We start from the raw sequence: 26,853 nt of genomic DNA on the forward strand, positions 1-26,853 counted from the left end.
TTGAACTTGAAAGCGCGATCGCATATCCGATGGTGCGCGTGCACAGCCAGAGCTTAAACGACTTCATATTCGCGTCTTTTTGGCTTAAATGGACAAATGCTCATATGTCAAAATAGCTGTCTTGGTGATTTTCATACTAAACATTTGGTTACTGTACGTCTTAAACGAATAAACATTTTATTGCATTCGGTCTTAGCCTAACCTGTTGAAGTCTCTCTGTCATTAAAGTTAATTAAAATATCAAAAGAAAAAGAAAACTTTCGCATCTTCTGTATCTTCATAAATAAAGATTAATCGAAACAGCCTTTGTGTTGAGCTCTGCTATATTTGAAGTAAGTTTAAGGTTTATCATGGAGTTTAGATTTCCTGATCTTTTGCTACATTAAAGGGATAGTTCACAAAATTAAAATTCTGTCATCATTTTTACATCCTTATGTTGTTCTAAACCTGTACGAATTTCTTTTTTCTTATGAACACAAAAGAAGATATTTTGATAAATGATGGTATGCACACAGCTGTTAACCATTGACTTCCATAGTAGGAATAAAAACAACATAATGGAATTCAATGGATATACCATTAATTGTGTGCTTACCATCATTTATCAAAATATCTTCTTTTGTGTTTATTAAAATAAAATACAGGTTTAGAACAACATAAGGGTGAGTAAATGACAGAATTTTCATTTTTGGGTGAATCCCTTTAACAGACAGTAAATCAAATGTAAGAAATACAGTAGAAAGATTTAAAATTCACCCTCATTATGTTTACATCTAATGCGATCAAAAGATTCATTTGTGCTTTCTTGATGTCATTTTCTTTTATGGACTATGGACCCCCTAAAGTAGCTTTGGCCACCCCCTGGCCACCCCATTAAAAAAATTCTAGCTCCGCCACTGTGTATGGGTGAGAGATGTAAAGAGTGTTTTCTCAGAGAAAGAGAGAGAGAGAGAGAGAGAGAGAGAGAGAGAGAGAGAGGAGGATGATTGCTGAGTCACTGCAGTAACCATATAAATCTTGGACAGTAAAGCAAGTCTAGAAGCCCTGTAAAGACGATATAAGTCTTAAAGGGACAATTCACAGAAAAAAATGAACATTTTGTCATATTTTACTCACCCTCAAGTTGAATGAATATATTTTGAAAAAATGTTATTAACCAAACAGATCTGGGATACCATTCACTTCCATAATATAATTTATTCATATTATGGAAGTCAATAGTGCCCCAGATCTTCTTGGTTCTTCAAAATTCAATTCTTCAAAATATCTTACTTTGTATTCAGAAAAACAAATACATTTATACAGGTTTATAAGGACTTGAGGGTGAGTAAATGATGACATAATTAAAATTTTTCGGTAAACTAAGCTATCCCTTTAAATCTATACACGATACACTTGTAAACAAGAAGTCTGCAAGAAATACATAATATATAAAATAATAACGCCTTATTAAAATGTATTCTTGGACATCCCTAGAACGAATGCATTTGAGATCAATTTAGGATTTAATATCAACAGAAGGATTTTAAACTTGACTATAACATGAATTAATGCACATACGCTCACCTAAAGGATGATTAGGAACACCATACTAATACTGTGTTTGACCCCCTTTCCCCTTCAGAACTGCCTTAATTCTACGTGGCATTGATTCAACAAGGTGCTGAAAGCATTCTTTAGAAATGTTGGCCCATATTAATAGGATAGCATCTTGCAGTTGATGAAGATTTGTGGGATGCACATCCAGGGCACAAAGCTCCCGTTCCACCACATCCCAAAGATGCTCTATTGGGTTGAGATCTGGTGACTGTGGGGGCCATTTTAGTACAGTGAACTCATTGTCATGTTCAAGAAACCAATTTGAAATGATTCGAGCTTTGTGACATGGTGCATTATCCTGCTGGAAGTAACCATCAGAGAATGGGTACATGGTGGTCATAAAGAGATGGACATGGTCAGAAACAATGCTCAGGTAGGCCGTGGCATTTAAACAATGCCCAATTGGCAATAAGGGGCCTAAAGTGTGCCAAGAAAACATCCCCCACACCATTACACCATTGCATGAATGAGAAATTGAACAGGTGTTCCTAATAATCCTTTAGGTGAGTGTAAATACACGAGTGCACACATGCTGTTTTTGCAAGGCAGTGCTGAGAGTTTACCTGATTGCAGACATCCAAGACGAGGGACTGGTTATCTAACTTCTTCACTTTACATGTGTTCCTGCAGAAAGGATTATTGCAGCAATCAGTATATGAGATCAAAAAACATTGGATGAGATAGTAGTCTATACATTCGCAGAAACAAAGCTACAAAAGCTGTCATTGGGGCGGTACCTTTTAAAAAGTACACATTTGTACCTAAAGAAAGCATATTAGTACTTCAAAGGTACATACTGGTACCGCATTTGTACATATTAGTACCTTTCGGTACATACAACCTTTTTTAATGGTACAATTGTAAAAAGTAAAAGTTAGATCAACTTAAAAAAATACTACAATACTTTTAAAAAGTTGTTTTAGCTTACATGTTTAAGTGAAAAACACTTTAAATGAAAAATTTAAGTTGAAATAACTTTTTTTTTAGGTGTTATCAATTGAAGTTATTTTTTTAAAGTTGATTCAACTTTTTACTTTTTACATAGCCTTTGTTTTTTTGAGTGAAGTAGTATTGTAAACATGTTTTACATTGTACATAAATTAAGGAAAGTTTAGTATATAGCCATTGAAGTGTCACAGTAGCTGTCCCTGTAAATGGATCTAGATTTTTTCAATGTAAAATATTGTTTTCCGCAAACTTGTTTTTTTAAGTATTCATTGTACACTAACAAAAAATGTATCAATTTAAGATTATTCAAAATCAGTGCGTACATAACTAAAATGCAAGCATTGTTACAAAGTGTTAAACTGGCTGTTTGTATATTGATCACCATGATCAAATCAGGGTCGACTCTGAAAATCCTTACCAACAGCCCACAGACCGAATCAATTCTGTCTGCCTGGACAGTTATAAAATAATAAATAAGTACACCTCCTGCCCTTGTTAGTTTGTACAATGATTTGGAGCCAGAAGACAATTCAGCTTAACAAATGCAATGGGACAGAGAAAATGCAGGAAAGTAGGGCAGGAGAGGATACTTACAATAGAACACAGAGAAACCGCACTTGCTCAGTGGTCCTGAGGACAGTATGAGATAAAGGGAAAAAGGAAGCAGACACAGGGATAAGGGATATGGAGAGGGAGACATGCCATAAGACATTAGAGCACAAGAATGAGAATGAGACAACAGGCAGGGTCCACACACAAATCGGAGTTAATTTGGCAAGAAGCAAGGTGTGGGAATTGTTCAAACATGGACAGTGAAGAAAGGCTGCATACTTCAGAGCTACTTAGTACTCCAAGTATCTAACATGGGTGCCTAAATGATCATACAGTAGCCTACTTACATGTGCCATGCAAAACTGGTGTTAGTGGTTAAAACTCTGTGTTTCCATAACCTATAAAATTGCGCAAATTAAAATAGCGAATTGAAAATGCGACCAATGGAAGCACAGCAATTTCGGATGAACTCCCATGTATACATTTTGTACGCTCGGTTGAGGTGTTTTTTTTTTAGGTAATTCGAAAAAGGAACATTTTGCAAAACTGCAACGGAAATAGTTTTACGCATTTACAGTTCACCTGACATGTATAAAGTCACATGTTAATTCTTTAAATATGGCGTATGATTGGTTAGAGGACGAAACAGAAGAGGTGTGTTCGACTTCATGTGATGTCACAAGAACCGTCAAGCACATGACATCAAAATACCCAGAGAGAGATTCAGGAGTGGACTGCTTTGTATGCTTTCGAGTCGCTCTCACAGTATTACGATGTCATCCACATCTCGGTCTGCGCAGTGCTGTATGAGATCGAACACATCAGTTTTGTTTTTGGAATGGCTCAGCGCGAAAAAACAAAATGATGATTTAGTCGCATATAGTTTTTTGTCGACATTTAGAAAAAAACGCTAAAGTTTAGTGCTAATCTTTAATGGAAACACAGCTACTGTTTCGTATTGTTAGTTTTAGATGAAACAGGAAGACAGCAATACACACTTATATACTTGATATCTACTCACGTGATGATCCTGTCTTTGTTTATCTTCGGAGACTGTCCTGATTTCTTCTTCCGCTCTGGAGTGCCCTCTTGTTTGGATTTATCCATTATCTTCTCAGACGTTGGTTTAATTGTGTCATCACCCGCTAAGGTCTTTGATGGCTTGAAGGGATCAACAGAGTCATCAAAGTTATCAGGGTCAAAAACATACGATCCCTTGGGCTGTGTTGGCGAGCTGCTTATTTTAGTGCCCCCTCCAAAAGGATTAAAGTTAGGATCATCCCACTGATTTGGATCAAAGTTGTAAGATTTTTTAGGAATAGGAATATCATCAATATCCATAGGGGCTGTGGTCTGAAGGGATTGTTGTTCTTGTTCTGATGCTGTCTCTGATGGCAAAGCTGCTGTCTCTGCAGGTTTTGGTCTTTGCTTTTTTGGGGCAGTCAACTTGCTGCCTGTCTTCTTTCCAAGCTTCTTGGGTGGAGGTCTCTTGGCTTCCCCATCATCAAGTCCTAACTCCATCTTAACTGGTTGCGTAGATATTTCATCTGTCAAATCTGATTTAGGAACAGGCTGAGAGTTCTGCAACAAAGAATCTCCAGTGACAAAGGGATTGACGCTGTCATCGAACTGTTCGGGGTTGAAGTTGTAGCTTCCCTTTGGAAGTATTGGCGGCTCGTCGTCTACCTCATTGGGGTCTACCCCATTAAGAGGGGCCTTCACCTCGAGGGAAGGAGGTCTAGGCTTGAGGGACTTAGTCTGTGGTTCAGGGGAAGGTTCTTTAATGTGACCATTGCAGATGGGCTCCGTGTCATCTGTCAAAACTTTTTCAGTAGGATTGGGTTGGTCCGCATCCATCTCGACAGAGGAAGGCCGGTTCTTCTGTTTCAGTGTCGGGCTGGGGTCAGCACTGGTCTGGAATACGACCGGGGCAGGTGCATCCTGAGGAAAGCTCTCAGCCAGGGTGAGGTTCTGGGTTTTGTCTGTGATCAGGGTCAACTGATTTACATCGTCTTCGGGGAAACCTGTACGAAACATAAGAAGTATTTAGTGGTCCTTTCTAAACACCTAACTCCTAAATAGTAACCTCTGGTGTGTTAGTAGTGTCAGTAGCAGATGTTTACTTTTTCAGACCTTCAAATTTAACAGATAAATACAAACTTTTGACTCCTGAGTTTTGCTAAAGACTTTGTGCAAAGCTTATCCACAGTACCACCCACATTTTCTTCATTTTCTGGTGTAATCGGCAATACAGTATCATATTACTTTAAGTCTTTTGTATTGTATTTTCAGTGTGTTTACATCTTTCCTTTTCCATCTTTCCTAGAGCACATATACTCTATTGTTCAACTTATGGTGGATATTTGAAGGACAGACTTCCTTACGACAGAAAAAGCAGGAAATGCTTCAATCAGGATGCACAAACTTTAACAATAGTCCTCTTTCTCCTGCTTGCAATATGTATAAAAAACTCAGTAGCCTAAAAGCGACCAACATTCAACCATAAAATCAGGCTGGGAGATGCATTCTTTTCGGATATACTGGAAGAAGACTTGCTCTTTCGTAGCCATAATGGAGAAAACTGCATCAAATGCTAAAACTAGACCACAACTGCTGAACACATCACACGTGGGCAAGCATCTAAGATGTAAACACTGTTAAAGTAGCCATTTTAAACACTTCCTATTGACTTGACTTGCAGTCATCTTCGAGTTTATATGCAACAACTTGTTGCTAAGAGACATGAGACAGAATATTTATAAATGGGTCTGACTTCACGTTGACCTATGATTGAGAAATCAAGTGCTGCTTGCAATCTTTTCAAAATATTTACATATTTCAAATGCAAGGATGAACATGTCCAGTAGTCACTGAAGGTCCATTTCCAAAACTCTTATAGGGGACATTTCACAAGACTTTTTTAAGATGTCAAATAAATGTTTGTGTCCCCTGAGTACATATGCGAAGATCAAAATACCATATGGATCTTTTACTATAGCATCAAAGGGGCGGAGGTACGCGTCATGATGAAAATATTTTTATGAAAAACACTCAAATAAAACGTAAATTTGAAGAAACTATGACAGAAAATGAACACATACTAGATTATTAATGAATTGAATGTTTTTAACAGATACCTCTAACGGGAATAGCTGTGTGATGAAGTGAAACTAAAGGGTTAAACACAGACTGAAGCAGATGTTGTAGAACGTCTGGCGAACGATGATAGATAGCGTGAAGATTGTAAAAACTGATTATTTCCCACTATTAATGACATTATCTTAAAGGAGTGTAACTACTGTAGTATGTAAATAATGCACATAAATAACGTGAGCAAGAGCGCTCAACAATTATATCGAATCAACAGGCTTGTGCAACCTACTAGCAGGTTGCTCAAACAATAAAATCACCAGCTAACTTACTTTAAATTGGCAAGAACTATAGACAAATACAATAACAGGCTTAAATGAACCCAAAACATGAGGCCACTTACAGTTCTCACGGACATGCGTTGTATCAACTGGCTATCCTCCAGACAGTGACGGACAACGTCTTTCTCTCATTGAGGCCGCGTTGCGCTTGTGCACGCTCACAGTGTGACGCGTGTCCGCGCTATTCTCCAACATGCACTTGACGGCTTTTCGTGCAGCGAATTTTTATTTTGACGACCTAGTTAAGGCGGTAGGGTTTCCCAGCTTAGGCGGGCCGCCCTAACTACAAAGTGCTGGAAGTCTATGGTTTCCCCTAGCTGTGTGCTTATCATCATTTATACAATTTTCTTCTTTTGTCTTCATCAGAAAAAAGAAAATCATGACAGAATTTTCATTTTTGGGTGAACTATCGGTTTAAGTAGTCCAACAAAGCAATGTACGCTCTATATTACATGCTCTTCTCACGTAATATTTTGGCCCTGTTTGTGCATTGAGAAATAGCTAATGGTTCTCCAATGACCTAAAAATCAGATTTATTACATGCAAAGCAGCATTCAGTAGCATCTGTAGTCAAGTATATTTGAATTCTGATCATTAAAAACAGGAACTTTACCAACTAGCCTTTTAGGGAACTAGCCATAAATGTACAAAGAGACACAGCTGCAGCCTTCAGCATTGTAATAACAACAATATTCCACCCACAGACCTTCTAAAGAGTCCTCTCTCATGTCCATGTCCAATCCTCCTTCTTTTCCTCCTGCCAAAATCAAACTTTCTCTTCCTCTTTATGACTTTCTCCACACATCCGCTGCTTCATCGTCTTAACTGAGATGGCAGCCAGCCCTTCTCATCAAGGACACCACGAAACACTGCGATCAGCACTTTGAATGTTTCTGCAAGAGTTTATGTCATCACTTACAGAGGTCACTTTCCTCCTCTACACTTTATTTCTAAAGTGGCTGAACTTTTTTGGCAAATATGTATATGTGGGATACAAGCTGTTGTCAGCCAATACATCGATTACTTTAGTATTATTTGGCCTTGTAATTGAAAGGTTATCGGTTCGAGATGGGTCATCAAGATGATGCAATTATAATCAGTGAGGTATTATGAGAAGTGTCTAGGCATATAAATGTATGTTGAATAATGTAAAGCATCTAATTATATTGTTTGTCCGTGACGCATTGCATTAAACTATTTTTTTTTGTTTTTTTGTTGCCATTTGCAGAGCATGCCATAGCAACGACTGAAAATCAACTGTGATTGGTTATGCAACCAGCGCTAGTGACCGTGCATTTAGCTTCCTCTTTGTGGTGCAAGTGTGATGTCTCGACAATGTTTGTTTTATTGAAATAGAACAGGCGTTGCTTTGGACTGCATTTCAAACACAAATGCTTGATCTCCACCCAGTGGGGAGACAATTCAGTGCATTTTTGATTGTGTAATATACAAATAATGAAAAACACAGGCACATGTGCTATGCTATCACAATGCATTTAATTCGAATGGTAAAACGGCACGCCTTTAGAGAAGTAAATATGACAACAATAATATTCATATTCTTTGCTCAGCTTAGAAGGCATCACTAAGCAGTGAGCAGTGGTTTGTCTACATTTACAGGATTTAATGACTCGGTCAGCTAGCCACTAAAATATGCACCAGACGGCCACCTTTGGTCCTGTGCGTGTACAGCTGTGAGATGGTACGAGGATCTCTGTGATGGTAACTGGATTGGGCTTTCAGCTGGAGACATACTTTTACTGCCTGTCTGCGTATGCAATCCAAACCATGACACGTAGACAAACTAGCGCTGCTAGTGTTAGCCCATCGCATCATTTATCAAATAGCCTTTTCACAAAAATCATTCAGTAATAGGATTGATTTATGCTAGTGAATGGAGTTACATAATAATGGTGTGATATAGCAAGCATGCTAGTTGGGATGTGCAATTTGAATGTGTGCAAATTTGTCCGTGCACTGTGTTTTTAAGAGAAAGGACTAATCGCATGATGTTCTCGCCGCTGCAGGCCTTTGACCTTGTCTATTGATAAGCGTGTTTAGTGAAGAGAAAATGCTTTTGTTACACACCAAGCCCCTGAATTCCAAGCTGTGTGTTGTTCCCACACTGGATCAGGAGCATGTCTTTAGCCAAACCTCAAGTTTCCAACCTCAAAACCGCATCCACTCCTCATGTAAAATACTGCCTCACTGTTTTGAGGAAAAATGCATTTTTATTGTTAAACCTCTATAATGTAAAACTGTATAATGTAGAAAAGATAGGAAAGTCAGAGATTCATCTGGAGAAAACCCCCAGAATATACAACAGACACGTGTGTTTTTATGGTAGCGACTAGTCTAGGATTTTAGAGCATTTATGAGGTTTAAATGGGTGGATAAATCCTTCAAAAATATGCAGGGGAAGCAGCTGTTTTTAGTTATAGCGATATGGCAGACTTCTCTTGATCTGGACACGTGTACGACAACAGAGAGGAAACACTAAAGAAAACTTTTCCAGCTTTTGTTAAGTAAAAATCTATTCGACACAGTAAGAAAAAAGGTCACAAGCTGTCACAGTACCTCAGACCCTTTCAAAAAGTACATCTTTACACCTAAAGAATAGGTCATATTAGTACTTCAGAGGTACATATGGTTCCAAATGTATAAATATCTGGACCTTTTTAACACCCCAATAAGTCATAAAGTAGAACACATTAGCAATGTTTTATCACCATGATTTTATGCGCATTTTGAAGCATTGCATCAAAAATAGAGCTGCAACAACTTATCAACAAAATCGAATTTGATTATCAATTAGTTGGTCTGTGACGTCACATGCTCCCACACCACCGCACCGTCGGCCAACATGCACACGCGTCAGGTGCTGTTTCTTCATTCAGCGCGAGCGAGCTGTGTGCATATATTTAAAGTCAACAACGCATGTATATCACCACTTTCATATCATAGTGGCTTATTTATTTTGTTAATAACAAATAATCTTAATATTCATCAAGGTCTAAAGCTGAAGATTAAAATTAAAGTTGATTAATCTGTGGCAAAATTCTCAACACATCCCTGAAGACTCAATTCATTTTGTTAATTGATATTTTGACATTTAAAGATGTTTTACTATTTAAAAGCTCCACAAACCTTTTTTTTATTTAAGGCTTAAAATATCTAAATCATAAATATTATATTAGTAAAACTCTACTCACTTTTAAAAGTACACTTCTACACGTGAATACCCTAATTTAGTGCCTTATTTAGCTATAATATGTGAAAACATCTAATACGTAAATATTTATATTTTATCCATTTAGTCGATTAATCGAAAAAATAATCCTCCGGTTATGAAATTAATCGTTAGTTGCAGCCCTAATTAAAAACTAATGATGGAAACGCCAAATTTCGGAAAAAAATCCCTTAATTCGTAAAAATGTTTTTACTCACGCTTAAGGTGGTTTTTGATTTATGCGAAAAAGAGTGAATCCGAAAAATAGGAGATAGAAACGCATTTGCCGGATACATTCTGATGTAGCGAACATTAAACCCAAGTGACTGATCGTATAGCTGTTTCCGCTGTTGTTGTCTTAAATCATATATGGGGCTCGACGTTGTCGCAATGCCCTTGATGCTAGTGCCTGCATCAAAAATGCTGCATTCCTTCAATCACAAGCTGTACTGCTAATGAATAACTTGCCCCATCGTAACTACATGCAGTCCCGTCTCTATTTTCCAAGCGTGCCTTGTTTTGTTTACTGTCGGTTACTACCAATACCACCATCATTCGCTCAAACAACTCGATGGAAACGCACCTAATTCACATTTGTTTATTTTGCTTTTTTTGCGAATTTCGAAAAGATTCGCTTCACGTCTGGATTGTAACCCAGCTGTAGATCACAGTTGACTGCTGCAGTGCTCATATATCTAATAACGTCTACAAAAAAATCATTCACTCAACTGAATCAGACTCTAAATATAAACTAAAAGAACTGCTTTTATCAACAATTACATATAACCTGCATTGAAAAAGATCAGCTCAATACACACACGTATACCATCACACATCACATCATTAAGAGACGTCCTCTCTTCTTGTTGCTATGGTAACATCGTATCATATGTGAGGACGAGAGACACATTGCTTTGTTGCATCTGTGAATTCACTGTTTCTATATCCGTCTCTTGGCCATTATGAGCTATAGGAAGTGTTGTTTACCTATGCTCGATGTGATTGGTTGATCCAGTGGTGATGGTTCTTTAAGTGGTTGATGGACTGGCGTCTCAGCTTCAGGCGTATCAAACTGTCCCTCTGAATCGGAACTGATGGAAAGAGCAGAGAAACTGTAGTTAGTAACAGCACAGATGTGTACTATGTTGACAAAGGCAGGATTGCACCTGAATTTGCCAGTGCTGATCTTGGATCAACATAAAACATCTTATGGTACCAAATGAATTAGGGGTGATTTTTTTTCTTTTGCATCAAATGCCATTAGTAATTAAAAGGGCATTTTGTTTATGTGGCAAAAAAATTAGCATTGGGTAATGCTAACCCTTAGTCTGAGCAAAACTCATGTCCTCATAAAATAATAATAACAATGTATCTCTAGCTGCTACACAACTACAGATCAGATTCTGCAGCATCAAATATGTGTCTTCAGTTAATACAGGAGAGATTTCTAGATGAACACACTCACAGTAAAGCATAAAGGCCATGGTCCTGATCTAAAAGAGAGGAATTGTATATCGTTTGTGTGTGTGCCTGTTTCTGTCCCCACTTCTGGGAGAGCTGCCCAGTCCTGTTTCACTGGGCCACCTGCGGTCCAATGCTACTGTTAGGGAAGTAATCGCTACTAGATCAGCAAACATAAACAATAGACAAGGCCACAGAGAAGCTTCCCAAAAACACAAATTAAATCTTGATTTGGTACCTTTAGAAATTTAAAGCAACAGTTCGCCCCCAAAAAATGAAAATCTATCTAATTAATTCAGCTGAAGAAAGGAAGTCATAATTATCTGGGAATGTGCATTATTACTTTAGGAACAAAATGGAGGAACAAAATGTTGGAAAATGTTCATTCCCCCTCCACCCAACAACCGCCTGCTGTATTTCTCAACCCAAACCGAAAACAAACTGCTATATTAAATCACTGTGGTTTTCAAAGAATCCCTGCCTTCATACGTCTGATCTTGAGTCAGCTAGCTCCATAGAAATGAGCAACATCCAACCAAATGTCTGGGCTTATTGTGTGTATTTACAACTCTCATTCAAATACATGATCTTACAAATCTTTCGGGCCATTGTTCACATTGTGTAGTGATTAATTTGCGGTAGTCTCTCAGGCTTCGAGGCGTGAGGACAAGAAAGGAATCTTTCAGGAAAGGAATGTTAGCAGACAGCATTAACACAAGACGGGGTGTCAACAACCCAGATAGCACACGTACGTCTCAGATACGTCTTGTAAAGATCTTTACATCTGCTGACGATCGTCTTTAAATAATGCGTCTTCCATATCTCTACAAGACGTATTTAAGATCTTAAAGAAATTCTAAATCCTACCTGCCTGCAGTGCATCTCCGTTTGGTCTTGAATCCGATCAAACGCAGACGAATCAGCAAAGACCTCCAACTCATTTCATTTTTTAAATAAATGTCTTGTTTAATTGTTTTAAAAATATAGTTAACGGGTTTTTAAGGGTTGGCATTAATTTTGAAGCAAAAATATAATTAAATATAAAAGCCCATATCACGTATAACAAAAAAGCAATATAGACATTTTGCGTTTAGTCCAAAACGTTAAAAAGGCACTTAGATAAAGCACCATGCACAAGAAAAGGTGATCTCATACTCTTTCTGACTACAAAATATTAACAAATACAAAACACACAGGAACATCATTGCCAACAGCCACTGCCCCTCTGACTGTTGTATCAGTCTGAAATGAAAAAAGTTATACATTTAAATAAATAAAACAATTGCCAACAAGCTGATTATCTTAAGGTGACCCTGCTTTAATGCTTTCTGCAATTCCTGCTTAGTATAATTACTGGGTGTGACTCATATTAAGTGTGTTTGTCAACAGTTATATATCTAAGGTTGAAACTTTTAACTTTAATGTTTATATATAGATGAAGAAACCTCATAAAAAATTGAAAACACAATACACATTCATTTGACCAGGTTTAATCCAGCATCACAGCATGAATTATATTGACTAGATTGTTTACCAAATTTGAATAAAATGTTTAACCAAAAATACTGCAAAGCTATTGATCACATTCTCATTACATTACTTCACAAGACCCAAAGCTGATCAGGACACTTTAAGAGCATTGTAACGTAGAAACTGCTGAAAGAACCATGTAATACTGTGAATATAATGACAAACTGCTCCATAACACTTAGATGTGACTTTAATTACAATACAACATACTCATACTCAGGGTTTTTAAGCTGTGGGTGAAGACCCACTTGTGGGTCGCACCGTAAGATAGCGAGTGTTGCATTGTAGTGATGGTTTGTCCAATTAATTATTAGCAATGGTTTTGATATACTATAAGATTACACATGTCTAAAGCCCATAATACACGGCACGATTTTTGGCTGTCCCAGATGAAAGATTACCAATCGTGAAACAATCGTGGAGATTTCTGTGATCGTGGCTCTTAATTGGTGGTCCTATCTCATACAGTGTGAGAGGTTTAAAGACCTCTTTTCCCAGTCCTGGGACCAAAGACACCTACGATAGTTTTATGACAGTGTAAGAAGTTCAGCATGATCAACGCACATCAACAACGTGTTTGCTTCTACGACCTGCATACCTGTATTTGTTTACCACTAGCGCATGCTGATGACGGATGTCGCAGCCTCAGATGCAATAGGTGTCTTCATCGACAGTCTACTGCTAAAGTTTAAACAATTCTTGTCACACAGTGTGATAAGGTCTATTGGATTGCAAAAAATCCTGCTGTGTATCCTGGGCTTAATATGTTGTGAAATTAAAAGTTTGGAAACCCCTGCTTAACACAAAGTCTCATTTAAAGTTTATAAGAACTTTTGCAATAGATCGACACTAAACGAAACTGATGGCAGATAAGGTGTTGGGATGACAATGGGCCAGAGTTGAATCTGTGCATCTTAGCAGATCACAGGCAGGTTTCTCCTGAAGTGCTGCATTAAGAAAAGAAAGGAAAAAGATGTTAGAACATTTTTAAGGAAATTGAAATAATTCTCACAATCAATATTGGACTATAAACAATAAATTATTACCAATGCAATAACATGCAAACAGACCTGTCAACCACCTAAATAATAGATACTATGCGGTAGGTTACCGGTTTTAAGGTATACCGAGGTTTTAAACAGTCAAGGTTACAAAACCACTAAAATGGTCTGTGATACCGTCTCCAAGGTATGAACTGTATTTATACAAAATTCATTAAATCATTAAGTCATGTGATTGATTTGATGTTTACATGTTATATACATTTTAAAAATATATTATATATAATATAATTTAAAGGCTTTATTTTTACCTGGCATTTAAAAATAACAAATTTTAGTGTAGCAATGGCAATACAGCAAAACTGTAAAACCGTGGTATTTTTGCTAAAGGTAATCATACCGCCAGAATCTTATACCGGCCCATGCCTACTAAGCGGTTGTACCAAGTGTTAGAAACATCAAGATTCTCAAATTTTTAGGGCTAGCGCAATACCACAGTTTTGGCTATTCTTCATGTTCTCTAGGGCAGTTATTTTGCACCAGTGACAGAAACAGTGACCAAATAATTCATTACCTTATCTACATGTGAAGGAAGATTTTTGGCCTGCACTTTCACAGCTGATATTATAAAAACCAGCTTATGACATTAACATGTTTCAAGCGTTTTAATTTACTTTTATTTGTGAAGTTTATCTATCACATGTGGAGACATACGCACATACGAAACGGCAAAAAGACGCTAAAATCTGGGTTAAGAGCAAAAAACTACCTGCGCCAATCAGTTTTTGCCATTTATGGGCTTTACCCTATAAAAGAAAACCGTTTTATGCATTTAAATGACCTTACACGTTATCAGTTTATTAAGCGTTTAGACTATGTAGACACAATGTGCACTAAGATAAAAAAATTGGTTAACACGACCACTCGTGGTGGCTTCACTCAGAGGTTGGAGAAGACAACCGGTGGACTAAACATCAAGCCTCTGCACGATTCAGGTAAGTGGAATAAAATACATTGTAAATAAACATTATTAAAACAGATTGTAAAGTCATTCATTCAAAACTTGCTATGACCTAAGCCTAAATGACTTAATTTCTTTTTAGAATTAAGACAACCTTAGCAGGAGAGCCCCAGCAGTAACTTTCTCTCAAGCAGATGAACAATAAGTTGCTTTGTATGAACACCACCCTAACAATCAAGGTAAAAGAGCATTAAACATTAAAGGTATTGCAGAGAATTTAGGTTTTCCGGGTGGATCATCAAGACTATTGGTCCTCCTTGTTGTCAATCTGGAGTGTTGCGCAAAAAAAAGCGGAGACGGCGTTTCTTTTCTAAAATTCGAGAAAATCCTCCGCTAAACCTTTAAGTGGAACATTTATATAGCATGCTGCTTATAGCTAGTGAGAAAGATAATCTAATTGATCTACCATGCATATCCTTCAAATAACTTAACATAACAACTGAACATGTCATTTAATATGTACATCATTAATAATAATTGTAAATAATATTTAATATTTGTGAAGTTATATAATTGTGAATTCATATTTGCAATGTTTATACATTACCTGTTTTTAGGTAAACAGATTATCCATCAGTGGATGTCATGCAAAAAAAAAATAGCCTCAAGGTCGGCTCTGTAAATACTGTAATCTGCATGTTTCCAAGCACACGTTTACCAGGACACACTAATATTAAACAGAAAAAAACATAAATCAGTGTTAAACACAAACAAATTTTAGGTAAATTAAATAAGGTTTTAATTTTCAATCAATATAAAAGAAATAAACGCAATAAAAAACAATGTCAGTGACGTAATAAATATGTGTAAATTTACACGCATCATTTATTAAGCATTATAAAAAACCCAGCAATATTATTAAACTTTGGTTATTTGTTATTATCCCTGCATTCAAATTGCAGGTTGGAGCAGGAAGTTTACCCTTCTGTCGCGCAAGCGCGAGCTGGTCGCGAGCATAGACAGTGGTCGCGAGGCCATTCCTACGTCATGTGAGCGCCATTTTCATCATTTTACCGTTATTTCCTCAGGCACACTTCAACATTTTCTTCGCATTTAACATCATTATTAGCATGTAAATAATATAATTCGTAAACATAACGTTTATTTTCATTTATAATATGTTTTTTTTTGTAATTGTTGGCTTTAAGTTAATTTGTCTGTCAGTTTGTTCGTGTTGGTAAGTAACTTAACGTTATTAACGTTACGTCAGCCTTTTGTCATGTATGTGTTGTTAGAAACTGATAAAAATACGAATTAATTCACAGATATAAATAACTTTATAGCTAATACAACTGATAAAATATTAACTCAATTATCAAACCACTTCGCTATAAAACTTTAAGGCTTCTTGTGATTACAGGTCGTTTACATAACGTTAACTTACTCCAAGCAAGTCGGGCGGAAAGATTGATACATTTTATAACTCAAGTAACTTTAAGTTAAACAGGGGCTGGTCTAGGTTAATTTAGCTAATGTTTACCCCACAACCGCTGAGAAACGCGGTTAACGTTACATGTTCAACGTGCCTTGCCTTTAGGATTTGCAGCTCGATTTTGGCTTGCATTGATAAACGTGACCAACACACAAACAAGCCAAAAAAATAATGATCATCTACGACACTCAATCTGTAGATCCACTAACGTTACATGCATAACATAAAGTTGGTTACTTACCTCTAACGTTACTGATTAAACTCCTTCGTCAGCGTTGTAACTTCACATGTTGGTTTTGTTAAATCACAAGAGGCCAAAGATCGAGGTGAAAAAGAGAAATAAATCGTTCTGCGACGAGACACGTAAGCCACAGGCTGCTCCAGCCCAAAGATTAGTGCAGCCCTTGTGTCCGGGCGCTTCACGTGGCTTAGCGTTAACCAGTATGACGTCACAGTACCGCGTGATTACACTGTTTCGTGGGCTTTTGAATCACTCTCGCGGTACTTCGATGTCTGCGCATGTCTGCATGAAGTCAACCATCCATGCTTGTAACTGGGGTAGCGTTTGTGCGCTCAGTGATTTAGGGTGTAACAAAACAAGATTATTACATTAATTTAATATTATCAATTAGTATTGTAATAAACCTTTTTAAATGTTTGTTAATGATTAAGTGTCATTAACAAACTCTGAATTAAAACATCAATATATATGCTACGTAAATTTTCCTTAAATCATCAAAACATCCAAATTCAATGAAAAAAACAACAACAATGTATTTAAGATGAGACACATTCAGCATTTATAATTTTTTCTCTTTTTTTTTACTTTATTCAAAGTTTTCTACAGTAGTCTGTTAACAGTAGACCAAAGGTATGATGATCAATTTTAAATGCAATATGGTTGAAAGGTCAGTAAACAAACAACAAAAAGGTAATTTCTTAATAGAATGTCTGTACATTTTTTGCTTTTGTTACATATTTCATACATCAAAATCCTTAAACGTTAATAATTATGTATTCCAACTTGTTGCAGCTTGACAAAAATGTAGCTTGGAGGAGAAGGGACAGCTGAGAAACAAAGTCCTGGTACGCAGACGACAATACTATAACACTGACAAGAGTATAATGATGATGGAGACGGAGACACAAGCCAGAGAAAGGGTGGACCAAACACCAGGCCAGAATTCTGCATGAGTCAGGTAAGCATAATGAGTTACACCAGTGGTTCTCAACTCTGTTCATGGAGTCCCACTGCTCTATGAATTCTGTATGTCTCTTTGATCTGACAGACTGAGGCTGCGTCCAAATATCACTTTGTGCATCCCATCGTGCATCATGTTCTGGATGTAAAGCATGAGACTTTTAATTGTATGTTAACATTTCTACATTTCTGCATTATTGTTATGTATTTTGTGAAACATCTGCAACTGCAACATTGTGTCGTTTATTTAGGGACTACTGAATAAATAATACACTTTAATAAAGCTACATACTCAAAACCAAGAGCTTTTTTACAGGAGCAAAGAATTCTGCATCTAAAAGTTTGATATAAGCAATGTTCATTTCAGAGTGTTCATTTTATTTACAGAAAAACTTAAAAATGGTAAATATAAATTTAAAGTAGTTAATAAAACACAAATACGTTTTGGTGCAAATTGCTGGCACTATCTGGATTTAAATTTTTACGCATGCTAAGTGTGTCCCATCGGATGTTAATTCTACATGCACGCTTGGGATCTTCACGCCCACTAAAATACTTAGGCCAAATACAAAAAAACGTCATAGTAGTCTAGTGCAAAGACAACAAGTGTGAACATTTGGACACAGCCTCAGTTCAGTTCATGAAGATCTCTACTAATGAGCTGATGATTTGAATAAGGTGTGTTAAATAAGGAAGACATACAAAATGTGAATAGCAGAGGACCTCAAGGAACAATGTTTAGGAACAGTTACACTGTATAAAACATTAACTAAACAGACAAATTATTTGTCATAGCTTCAATAAACAAAAGAATGTCACCTGCATTTTAGTTTCCAGCATTTTTCCACAATGAAGCCAAACTGGAAGAAAATAAACTTCTGCTTTGCATCTGACATCAATTCAGAAACCTGCAAAAATAATCACAAGAGAATGAAGAATGTTTTAAATATACATAGAAATAAGCTCTAAAGAGCGGCATGGTTTACAGTAAAATTATGGGGTACTCACACTATGCATACTGTATCATACCAAAGTATGTTTTACCTCCAAAGTTTGGTGTGACTAGTGTGAGCGCTCCGTACCTTACTACACTTGGTCTCTGCGACAGTCCAGTTTAGTTCATGGTAGGGGGGCAATATTTTGAAACATAAATATTTTCAAATTATTTGCGACCCTTACAAAGACACTAATTTCCCACAGCCAGCAACAGCACAATGTTTGTCTGACATCACAATCTTACTGTTTTTACAACTTTATGATTGTCAACAACTACTACTTTAGACTGAACACCAGTGGGCGGAGCCAACGATATAATGATGTGCTGTGTCTTTCTGTGGGGGAGGTCAAATGAAAATTAATCTAGCTAGTGACATCACTACTCCAGCCATTTTACATTCGTAAAACAAGAATGCTGTCTGCAATTCACTTATGTTTCCATGATTGCAAAAACTTTTATCGATGTACATATACAATTGTTTAAGTGTCATAATTAAAACATGCCTAAATTGGCAGTGGCCCTGTCGATACAAAACTCAAGTGCAAATCATGACACTAATATAAACTGTAGTTTTGGCAATTATTGTAACAGTTATCAGATATGAATTGTGTCTTATGTAAATATAAAAAGAGCAGGAAAAAAAATGAATATAGTAAAAAAAATCTGATATGTGCATTAAGATTTGCAATGTAAATGCAGTCTTATTGTGAGAAGAAAACTTGGTTATTGCTGGAATCATGAATGGTCTGAATAGGATTTGAGTTTGTTTACTTGTGAAACTTACCTGCACCACCATTTACAGATCCAGTGGGTGCAGATCATCATACAGATGGTTCAAGTGTGGATCCACCTAATATTCAAGGTAAAAGAGCATTTGTTCACAGCATTATCTAAGAAAACATATCACTAGATATTACATATTAGATGTTAATGTCTGACTCTGATCCATACGAAACAGGTTTTCTGTCCTGGGACACTCGACTAACCATCAAGAAAGAACACAGTAGGTTAACAAGAATCTGACCTCACGTTTTGATCAAAATTATGGCAGTACATTACACATTTAAGGACTGTTATTTCTCTGTCTGATTTAAAAATACCCAAAAGTTCTTAAAAAGAAGCAGCCCTGGTTATTTTGGCTTGTTAAACATAAACTATATAGACATAACTATTGCGACGCCTCCTTCTAATAAACAGGTTTAAATACTTTACTTATTTCCATGAGCACAAATCTCAATGCTACAGCATATGATATTCTAGAAAAACCGTTTGATGCTAAATTTATAGCAAAGGGTTTTGGCAGGGCCCTTTTCAATACCAACTTAAGAATGACCCTACAAACAAAGTAAGGTTCAAACAGAAAATGAGTGATTCAGTCTGGTGTGGAAGAACTTTGACTGGTCTGAATAAAGCCCAGACCTTAACTTAACTTTAAGGTTTTTAGCCCCAAACTCATCACCTAAACCTATCAATGACTTGTACAAGAAGCTGTAGTCATTTCGGAACAGAAAAAGGCACTTACAAAACTGTTGCAACAAAAATGAAAAAACAAAACTCTTTGTAGTGGTATTATATGGTATAGCATTTATATCTGTTTTGATTGGAAACACTGGAATAAATAAACATGTTTATTAGAATGAGGCCTCCCAATACTTTTGTCTAGTGTATTTGCCACAGACAGGGTAACGCAAGCCTTAGAGTGTGCTTCTTTGTAAATGTGAAAAATGAAAATGACCTGATCCATCATTTCCAGCTCCAGTGGGCATCCTTTATCCATCCAGACCCTCATACAGATGGTTGGGGTTTTGATTCTCCTAAAGTACCATGCAAGGTAAAAGAGCATTTGTTGACATAATTAGGAAGAAAACATAAACGCATTGTTCATGGCATTTAAATATATAACACTGTTTAATACTACCTTTTCTGTTCAATCCATAGAGCACTCATTTTCCCTCTTGAGACCATGGTGTGACCTGCAAGGTCGAATGGAGAGTAAGTTGCCTAAAAAAAATAAAAATAAATGTATTTAAAATTGTCATTAGCTAAACATCAACATGTCTGAGGCAGATGCAGGTCTGATAATCTGTCCAACATTCAAAACCTCACAGTAAATCTACAGTCTTGAGTACTGTTTTAAATCAATGTATACATATGCTCATTATGAATTTTAATAAAAAATACTAAATGTATATAAAAAGCCTCAATTCAATTATTTTTTGATATTGCAGCTGTAAACGAGACAATCTTGGAGTCACCTGCATTCACTGGTCCAGTTAGTCCAATTACAGATGGAGATTATAGAAGAGGATGATGTCTTTTCTCCAACATCTTTCTAGACTGATAAAAGATCTAGACAGGCTTGAACAAAAGTTAACAGAGGGGCTTATATAGAGAATGGTAAGAACCATTTTATCCATCAAACTTTTTACCAATTATTGTAAACATAAACAATATTATAGGGCTTAATTTGTTTTAAACATTACTTCAATGTACTGTATCTGTTTAAGGTGAGCAGCTACACATAAAAGAAGAACATGGAGAATCTGCCCAGAGGTGTTAACCAGCAATGCAGCTATACAACTAAATTGATGCAGGCGGAAACAATGTGTGTATGTTATGTCCAAATGTTGTTATGTTCAAATGTTTCACAATTTACTTAAACAGGTGGACCTTTCATTATTGCATTAGTCAAGTACAACTGAGTAGGTTAAGTTTACATATCAACGTCAATAAATATATATAAATAAATATCAGTCTTGACAGCAAACATAATAATGTTAAATAAAATAATAATTACAGCTTTTTAAGAAATTTACACGGGCTCAAACTATCAGTGAAATTAACTATCAAAAACCTAAAATAACCACAGACACGTGAATAAAATATCTAACGTGAACTAGCTAGTTACTGTACATACATTGCTTATTATCAACGAAATTTCTAGTTAACTGATCCCACACTCAGCATTATTAAAATGTATTATTACTACATACCTTAAACAGATGTTCCCTTAAATCGCCAGACCAGGACAGGTTTCTTTCTTGCCCTTCTTCTTTTGCATTGCGACGTCGATATAAGTGCATGGTGAAGCACGAATGTAACGCAAAGACGCTCATATTAATAATATACACGATACTGACGATTAATACGGATGATTTTATCTTTGTTTGACATTCTAATCAGAGTTATATTGAGGAAACAAAGAAAACATATGACATAGTTTGTAAAATTAATTTTTCCTTATTTTTTGTAATGGTTTCTTTTAGAATGCAGCTGCTGCAGAAGAAGAATCCGTCCGTCTACCGCTGAAGGAGACACAGAAATTCCTTCCAAGATGTTCTTTGCCCGAGGAAGCATTTGATTAATTTAAAGATATTGTGTTTCTTTGTATGTTATAGAAAAACGTTGCTTTTTTTGCATACACTCGTGTAAATATGCATGTTATGAATGTTTTTCTTTTGTCTAATTTAAATAAATTTTACGCAATCAACTGCCTTTTTTATTGAAAATACTGTTTTAATTGTTGTTAATGATATATTGTAATAATATGTGTGTATAACTGTGTAGAAGATGTAGTTTAGAGCAATTTATTTTTAATGATCTTTAATCGTCTTTTAAAGCTCTCAGAAACATCTTAGAAAGAGCTCGATTAAAGCTCTTATAAAGATCTTTTAAAGATCTAAGAAACATCTTGGAAATATCTTAGATACATCTGCTAACATCATTCTAAATATCAAGCGTCTTGAAAAGATCTTAAAAGCGTCTTCAAAACGGCTGGGCTCATACGTCTCAGATACGTAATTCATATGGGCAAACGACCTTTATAATACGTTTTCCAGACGGAATGGAAATCTGAGTGATTACCTCGCAGATACGTATCTGAGACGTACGTGTGCTATCTGGGAACACAAGCTTAAGAGAAACAAAGCAAAACATATTTCTAACCATAATTAGATTTGTACATTTTCTCAATAAAATGTGTGTTGCATAAAACTGGTTGACATGATGTGGGTGTTGTGGGTAGCTACTAGATAGTTGCTGTATGGTTGGTTTTTGGGGCGGTTGCTAGGGTATTGCTAGGTGCAAAGTGTTTGTAAGGAAGTCACGTCAGTATGCCGCCATATTTGCAAGGCTCCAGGTATCTTGTCAGAGTCAAGCGCAAAGTCGCTCATCGTTTTTTAAAGGTTGATGTTGGCTTTTTTACTCGACGGAGGTCGCAACCACCCATTCATATCAATATCAGTGATGCTTGTTGATATTAAATATCTTTGCTAGGTGGTTGCTATTCTTATTGGTCCAGATCAAGAGTTTTAACCAACTTAGAGAACTAACATCACACCTCTTTTTAACAACCCATATGATTTGAGGAACCATACATGTATGCACAAATGGACTAAATATTAATACTTTGCGTTAGAGATTTGTTCAGAATTATCTAAATAGAGTTCAAAGGCAAGAAAGCAGCAAATACTAAGACAGCATTATCAGTGGCAAGGAAATTAACCGTGACACATTAGGGGGGTTGGGAGAAGAGAACAGTAACATTCTGATCTTTATCTGAGCATAGGGACACATTAGTCTTACAGCTAAACCATGACCCACACACACTTCCTAAGGAAATCCCCCAATACAGCTGAAAACACCCACAAATAAACCAAACCTACATAAACGCTGATGTACAAACATTTAGGCAGTACTTTCACAAACCGTTACAAGACACATCCAACATTCACTGCTCTGATCTTTCACTCCTTTGATTCATGTGGCTGACGGTTAAGCCGTGGCTGTCTGCACAGCATTCAGAAGACTTAGCGCCTCCATCCGACTCTAACAGGTGGCCATGGAGACAGCATTTCAAAGGTTTTCCCCTAGTGCTGATCTAAGATCTATCTTTGTTATGTTGAGATGGGATTTTGATCATTTGATTTAGGAGAAAGTGCATTAAAGAACAGATACCCCCTCACTTCCTTTCTCAAAAGCAATCTGAAACCCAATCGTTGTACCCCTCAACCTCATTTCCTTGCTAAAAACTTTACAAGGCATAAGTTTCTAGACTTGCCTGCAGCCATGAGACCTTTCATCTTCCTCTTGATCTCTTTCTTGCGCTTCTTCTGTGAGAGGCTCGTCGTCCATCTCTGAATCCATCTCGCCGTCTTCCTCCCCTGCTCCTCTAACGGCCGACCAGGTCCATTTGGCCCACTGTACGGGTGACAGCCAAGACATCTCGAACCTCTCGCTCTGACGTCTACAGGAACAACTTTAGCCCGAATCAAAACAAGTGAGTCACTCTGTCCTTCCCTCGTTCTTTTTCTCTCCTTGCAGATGTTTGTCTCTCGGGCAGGCAGTGCTTCACGTGGCCTCAAAGCCGAGCTTCATGTTTATGTCGCAAAGCCTCAGCGCTTCCTGCTGTGTGCGGAACGACCGCTGATGTTAAGCTTCCTCTATTTGAGTACAGAAGAGTTTCCAGTCTCCTCACTCGCTCGGCTCTCAGAGCGCAGAATGCCACAGCAAAGATCAGCTGGCTGCCAGATAGCTCCCCGTCACCCCTCCTTTTCAGGATCAGACTATTGAAATGCAAACGCAGGGGGAGGAGAATCGAGAATGTTTGCTTTTCTGGACTGGCTAACCCGCCAACCCCCGTGATGTAGAAATGGTAGCGTCCTTCCCAAGCTGAACTGCCTCTCTCATGTGAAAAGCAGAAATAGGGAACACAAACTGAGGTTTGAGAGGAGGGGGAGCTCCATGGTTTTAGTAGGGAGACTGTGGAATGCAGGGCTGAACTCCTCCTTGGTCTATTTTCCATTAACCATCTCTAGCCTTGAGCTCCGGCTCACAACCAGGAAAACCTGTTTTCTCATTCTTGCTTTTACACACACACACACACACACACACACACACACACACACACACACACACACACACACACACACACACACACACACACACACACACACACACACACAGCTACTTGTTTGAAATGCCTTAGCAAAGAGCCTGGGGAACTCACAGTCGCCATGAGTAACTTTAAACCACATCTTTTTTCCAGAAGGGATACAAAACAAAAAAAACGGAACAGGACAGAAATGCAGATTCTTCAGCAAAAATGTATGTATTTGTAGGGATGCACCAATATATCTGCCTATAATCGGTATCGGGGAATAAAAAAAATTCCCCCCCCATCAGACATCATAACAAGGTGTAAAAACCAAAACTATCGGTATCTGTCGGAAGATGTCATTCTAGTTAATCAAATATCGTATCGGCCCAGAAATGTTGTATCAGTTGTATGACAGTGACAACTGAATTGCAGTTTGTATGGTCTACACTTCTATGATTTCTCAACATAATACTTAAAAAAGGAGCAAAAAGCAAAACTATCGGTATCCATCGGTAGATGTTATTCCAAGTAATCGATTATTGGTATCGGCACAGATATTTTGTATCGGTTGGGTGACAGTGACAACAAAATTGCAGTTTGTTTGGCATTTCTATGATTTCTCAACATAAAACTTAAAAAAGGAGCAAAAATCTAAACTATTGGTATCTATCGGTAGATGTCATTCCAAGTAATCGAATATCGGTATCAGCCCAGATATTTGGTATCGGTTAGGTGACAGTGAAAACAAAATTGCATTTTGTATGCCACTTCTAGGATTTCACAACATAATACTTAAAAAAAGGAGCAAAAAGCAAAACTATCGGTATCTATCGGTAGATGTCATTCCAAGTAATCGAATATTGGTATCGGCACAGATATTTTGTATCGGTTGGGTGACAGTGACACCAAAATTGCAGTTTGTTTGGCATTTCTATGATTTCTCAACATAAAACTTAAAAAAGGAGCAAAAATCTAAACTATTGGTATCTATCGGTAGATGTCATTCCAAGTAATCGAATATCGGTATCGGCTCAGATATTTGGTATCGGTTGGGTGACAGTGACAACAAAATTGCAGTTTGTATGGAATTTCTAGGATTTCACAACATAATACTTAAAAAAAGGAGCAAAAAGCAAAACTATTGGTATCTATCGGTAGATGTCATTCCAAGTAATCGAATATCTGTATCGGCTCAGATATTTGGTATCGGTTGGGTGACAGTGACAACAAAATTGCTTGTATGGAATTTCTAGGATTTCACGACATAATACTTTAAAGGTGCAATGCGACTTTTAGAAGGATCTCTTAACAGAAATGCAATATAATATACATAACTATTTTATCAGTGGTGTATCAAGACTTTACATAATAAACTGTAATCTTTTTTATTACCTTAGAATGAGCCGTTTTTATCTACATACAGTGTGTGTCTTCTTACATGGAAGTCGCCGTCATGTTTCTACATTAGCCCCAAACGAACAAACTGCTCTAAAGAGCGCGTTTCATGCCTACGTTATCTCAGACGATGACATGTTTGTCCTGTGGCAGCTACGATATGCGTTTTGAAATTGAGGGGTGAGCCGTTGGTTGCACTCACCACTAGATGCCACTAAAATTTACACACACCACCTTTAAAACAAGGAGTAAAAAGCAAAACTATCGGTATGTTTCGGTTGTCATGGGCTTACCAGATCTTTTGTACTAGACTCGGGTCTGAGTGTATCTGGCAAGACCATGACAGTACTATGTTCTGTGTGGGAGCATGTGGAGGCATATAGTTGTGTGGCTTCCACATGTGCCCAGTGTTTTGTGGCTGTCATGGTCTTGCCTGACCTTGGTTATTATCCAGGTCGGTTGTTAGTGGGCAAGACTATGCCAGCATTGTGTTTACGTGGGAACACGTGTGTTTTCACATCATGTATGTGTGACACGTGTTCCCAGTGTCTTGTCACTTTTACCCTACTCCCTTATGTACTCGTGTCTTAAGTGATTAATTATGTTCACCTGTTCCCCATTGATGTGGTGTCTTTATAATGCCCTCTCGTTCTCCGTCTTGTGCGCGTACGTTGTTTGTGAAAACTCAGTGTTCATGTGCTTCGTGTGTTTTGATACCTGTTCTTGTACTCCCGTGTTCCTGTTTGTGTTTCATCACAGTTTTCAGTTTATCCTCTGTTTTACCCCCATGTGGGTGTTTCTGTTCTGTTGTTAATAAATACATAGTTATATTTTTGTACATCCTTGCGTTTGGGTTCGTCTTTTAGTTTTCCAGTATTCGGTGTAATCCCACCGTGACATCGGTAGAATTTATTCTAAGTAATCAAAAATCAGTATCGGGACAGAAATTTTGTATTAGTTGGGTGACATTAACAAGAGAATTGCAGTTTGTACACTCTGCAATTTTAGGATTTCACGACATAATACTTTATAACAAGGAGCAAAAAAGCAAAACTATCGGTAGATATCATTCTAATCGAATACCGGTGTCTGCACAGAAATTTTGTATCAGTACATCCCCAGTATTTTTGAAATCAGTCTAAGCTTTTAGGGTATGATGTTGTCATTACAAATAAAAT

General features: G+C 37.1%; 1 protein-coding gene and 2 long non-coding RNA genes across 16 annotated transcripts in view; 1 reads left to right on the top strand and 2 right to left on the bottom strand.

Annotated features, from left to right (window-relative positions):
* tacc1 (transforming, acidic coiled-coil containing protein 1) overlaps positions 1 to 26,853 on the bottom strand; it is a 49,317-nt gene that overhangs the window by 12,617 nt on the left and 9,847 nt on the right. The window contains exons 1-5 of one of the 3 annotated variants that reach the window (XM_055208718.2): positions 23,462 to 24,046; positions 10,747 to 10,850; positions 4,121 to 5,123; positions 3,142 to 3,177; positions 2,163 to 2,223 (exon numbers count right to left, since the gene is read on the bottom strand). In XM_055208718.2, coding sequence (XP_055064693.2) covers positions 2,163 to 2,223; positions 3,142 to 3,177; positions 4,121 to 5,123; positions 10,747 to 10,850; positions 23,462 to 23,625 — 1,368 coding nt within the window. In that variant the 5' untranslated portion in view covers positions 23,626 to 24,046. Of the gene's footprint in view, positions 1 to 2,162; positions 2,224 to 3,141; positions 3,178 to 4,120; positions 5,124 to 10,746; positions 10,851 to 23,461; positions 24,047 to 26,853 lie in introns of those variants that run through there. The other 2 variants (XM_055208720.2, XM_055208719.2) reach the window with 2 other exon arrangements.
* Positions 12,695 to 20,208, bottom strand: LOC129448468 (uncharacterized). 9 transcript variants are annotated; one of them, XR_012372557.1, is made up of 6 exons: positions 20,138 to 20,208; positions 19,187 to 19,252; positions 18,225 to 18,313; positions 16,446 to 17,390; positions 15,320 to 15,439; positions 12,695 to 13,697 (listed from the first exon to the last, which is right to left on the bottom strand). It is a non-coding gene; the product is annotated as an uncharacterized lncRNA (long non-coding RNA). The 9 variants fall into 9 exon arrangements; XR_012372556.1 differs by lacking the exon at positions 20,138 to 20,208 and having other exon boundaries at positions 19,187 to 19,312; XR_012372558.1 differs by lacking the exon at positions 20,138 to 20,208 and having other exon boundaries at positions 16,446 to 17,544; positions 19,187 to 19,201.
* LOC129448469 (uncharacterized) lies at positions 15,461 to 21,892 on the top strand. 4 transcript variants are annotated; one of them, XR_012372565.1, is made up of 8 exons: positions 15,461 to 15,949; positions 17,238 to 17,403; positions 19,205 to 19,405; positions 20,156 to 20,233; positions 20,341 to 20,394; positions 20,631 to 20,799; positions 20,910 to 21,011; positions 21,669 to 21,892. It is a non-coding gene; the product is annotated as an uncharacterized lncRNA (long non-coding RNA). The 4 variants fall into 4 exon arrangements; XR_012372566.1 differs by having other exon boundaries at positions 20,910 to 21,007; XR_012372564.1 differs by having other exon boundaries at positions 19,205 to 19,264; positions 19,361 to 19,405; positions 20,910 to 21,892.

Source organism: Misgurnus anguillicaudatus, chromosome 12, assembly GCF_027580225.2.
Source record: "Misgurnus anguillicaudatus chromosome 12, ASM2758022v2, whole genome shotgun sequence".
Taxonomy (NCBI): domain Eukaryota; kingdom Metazoa; phylum Chordata; class Actinopteri; order Cypriniformes; family Cobitidae; genus Misgurnus; species Misgurnus anguillicaudatus.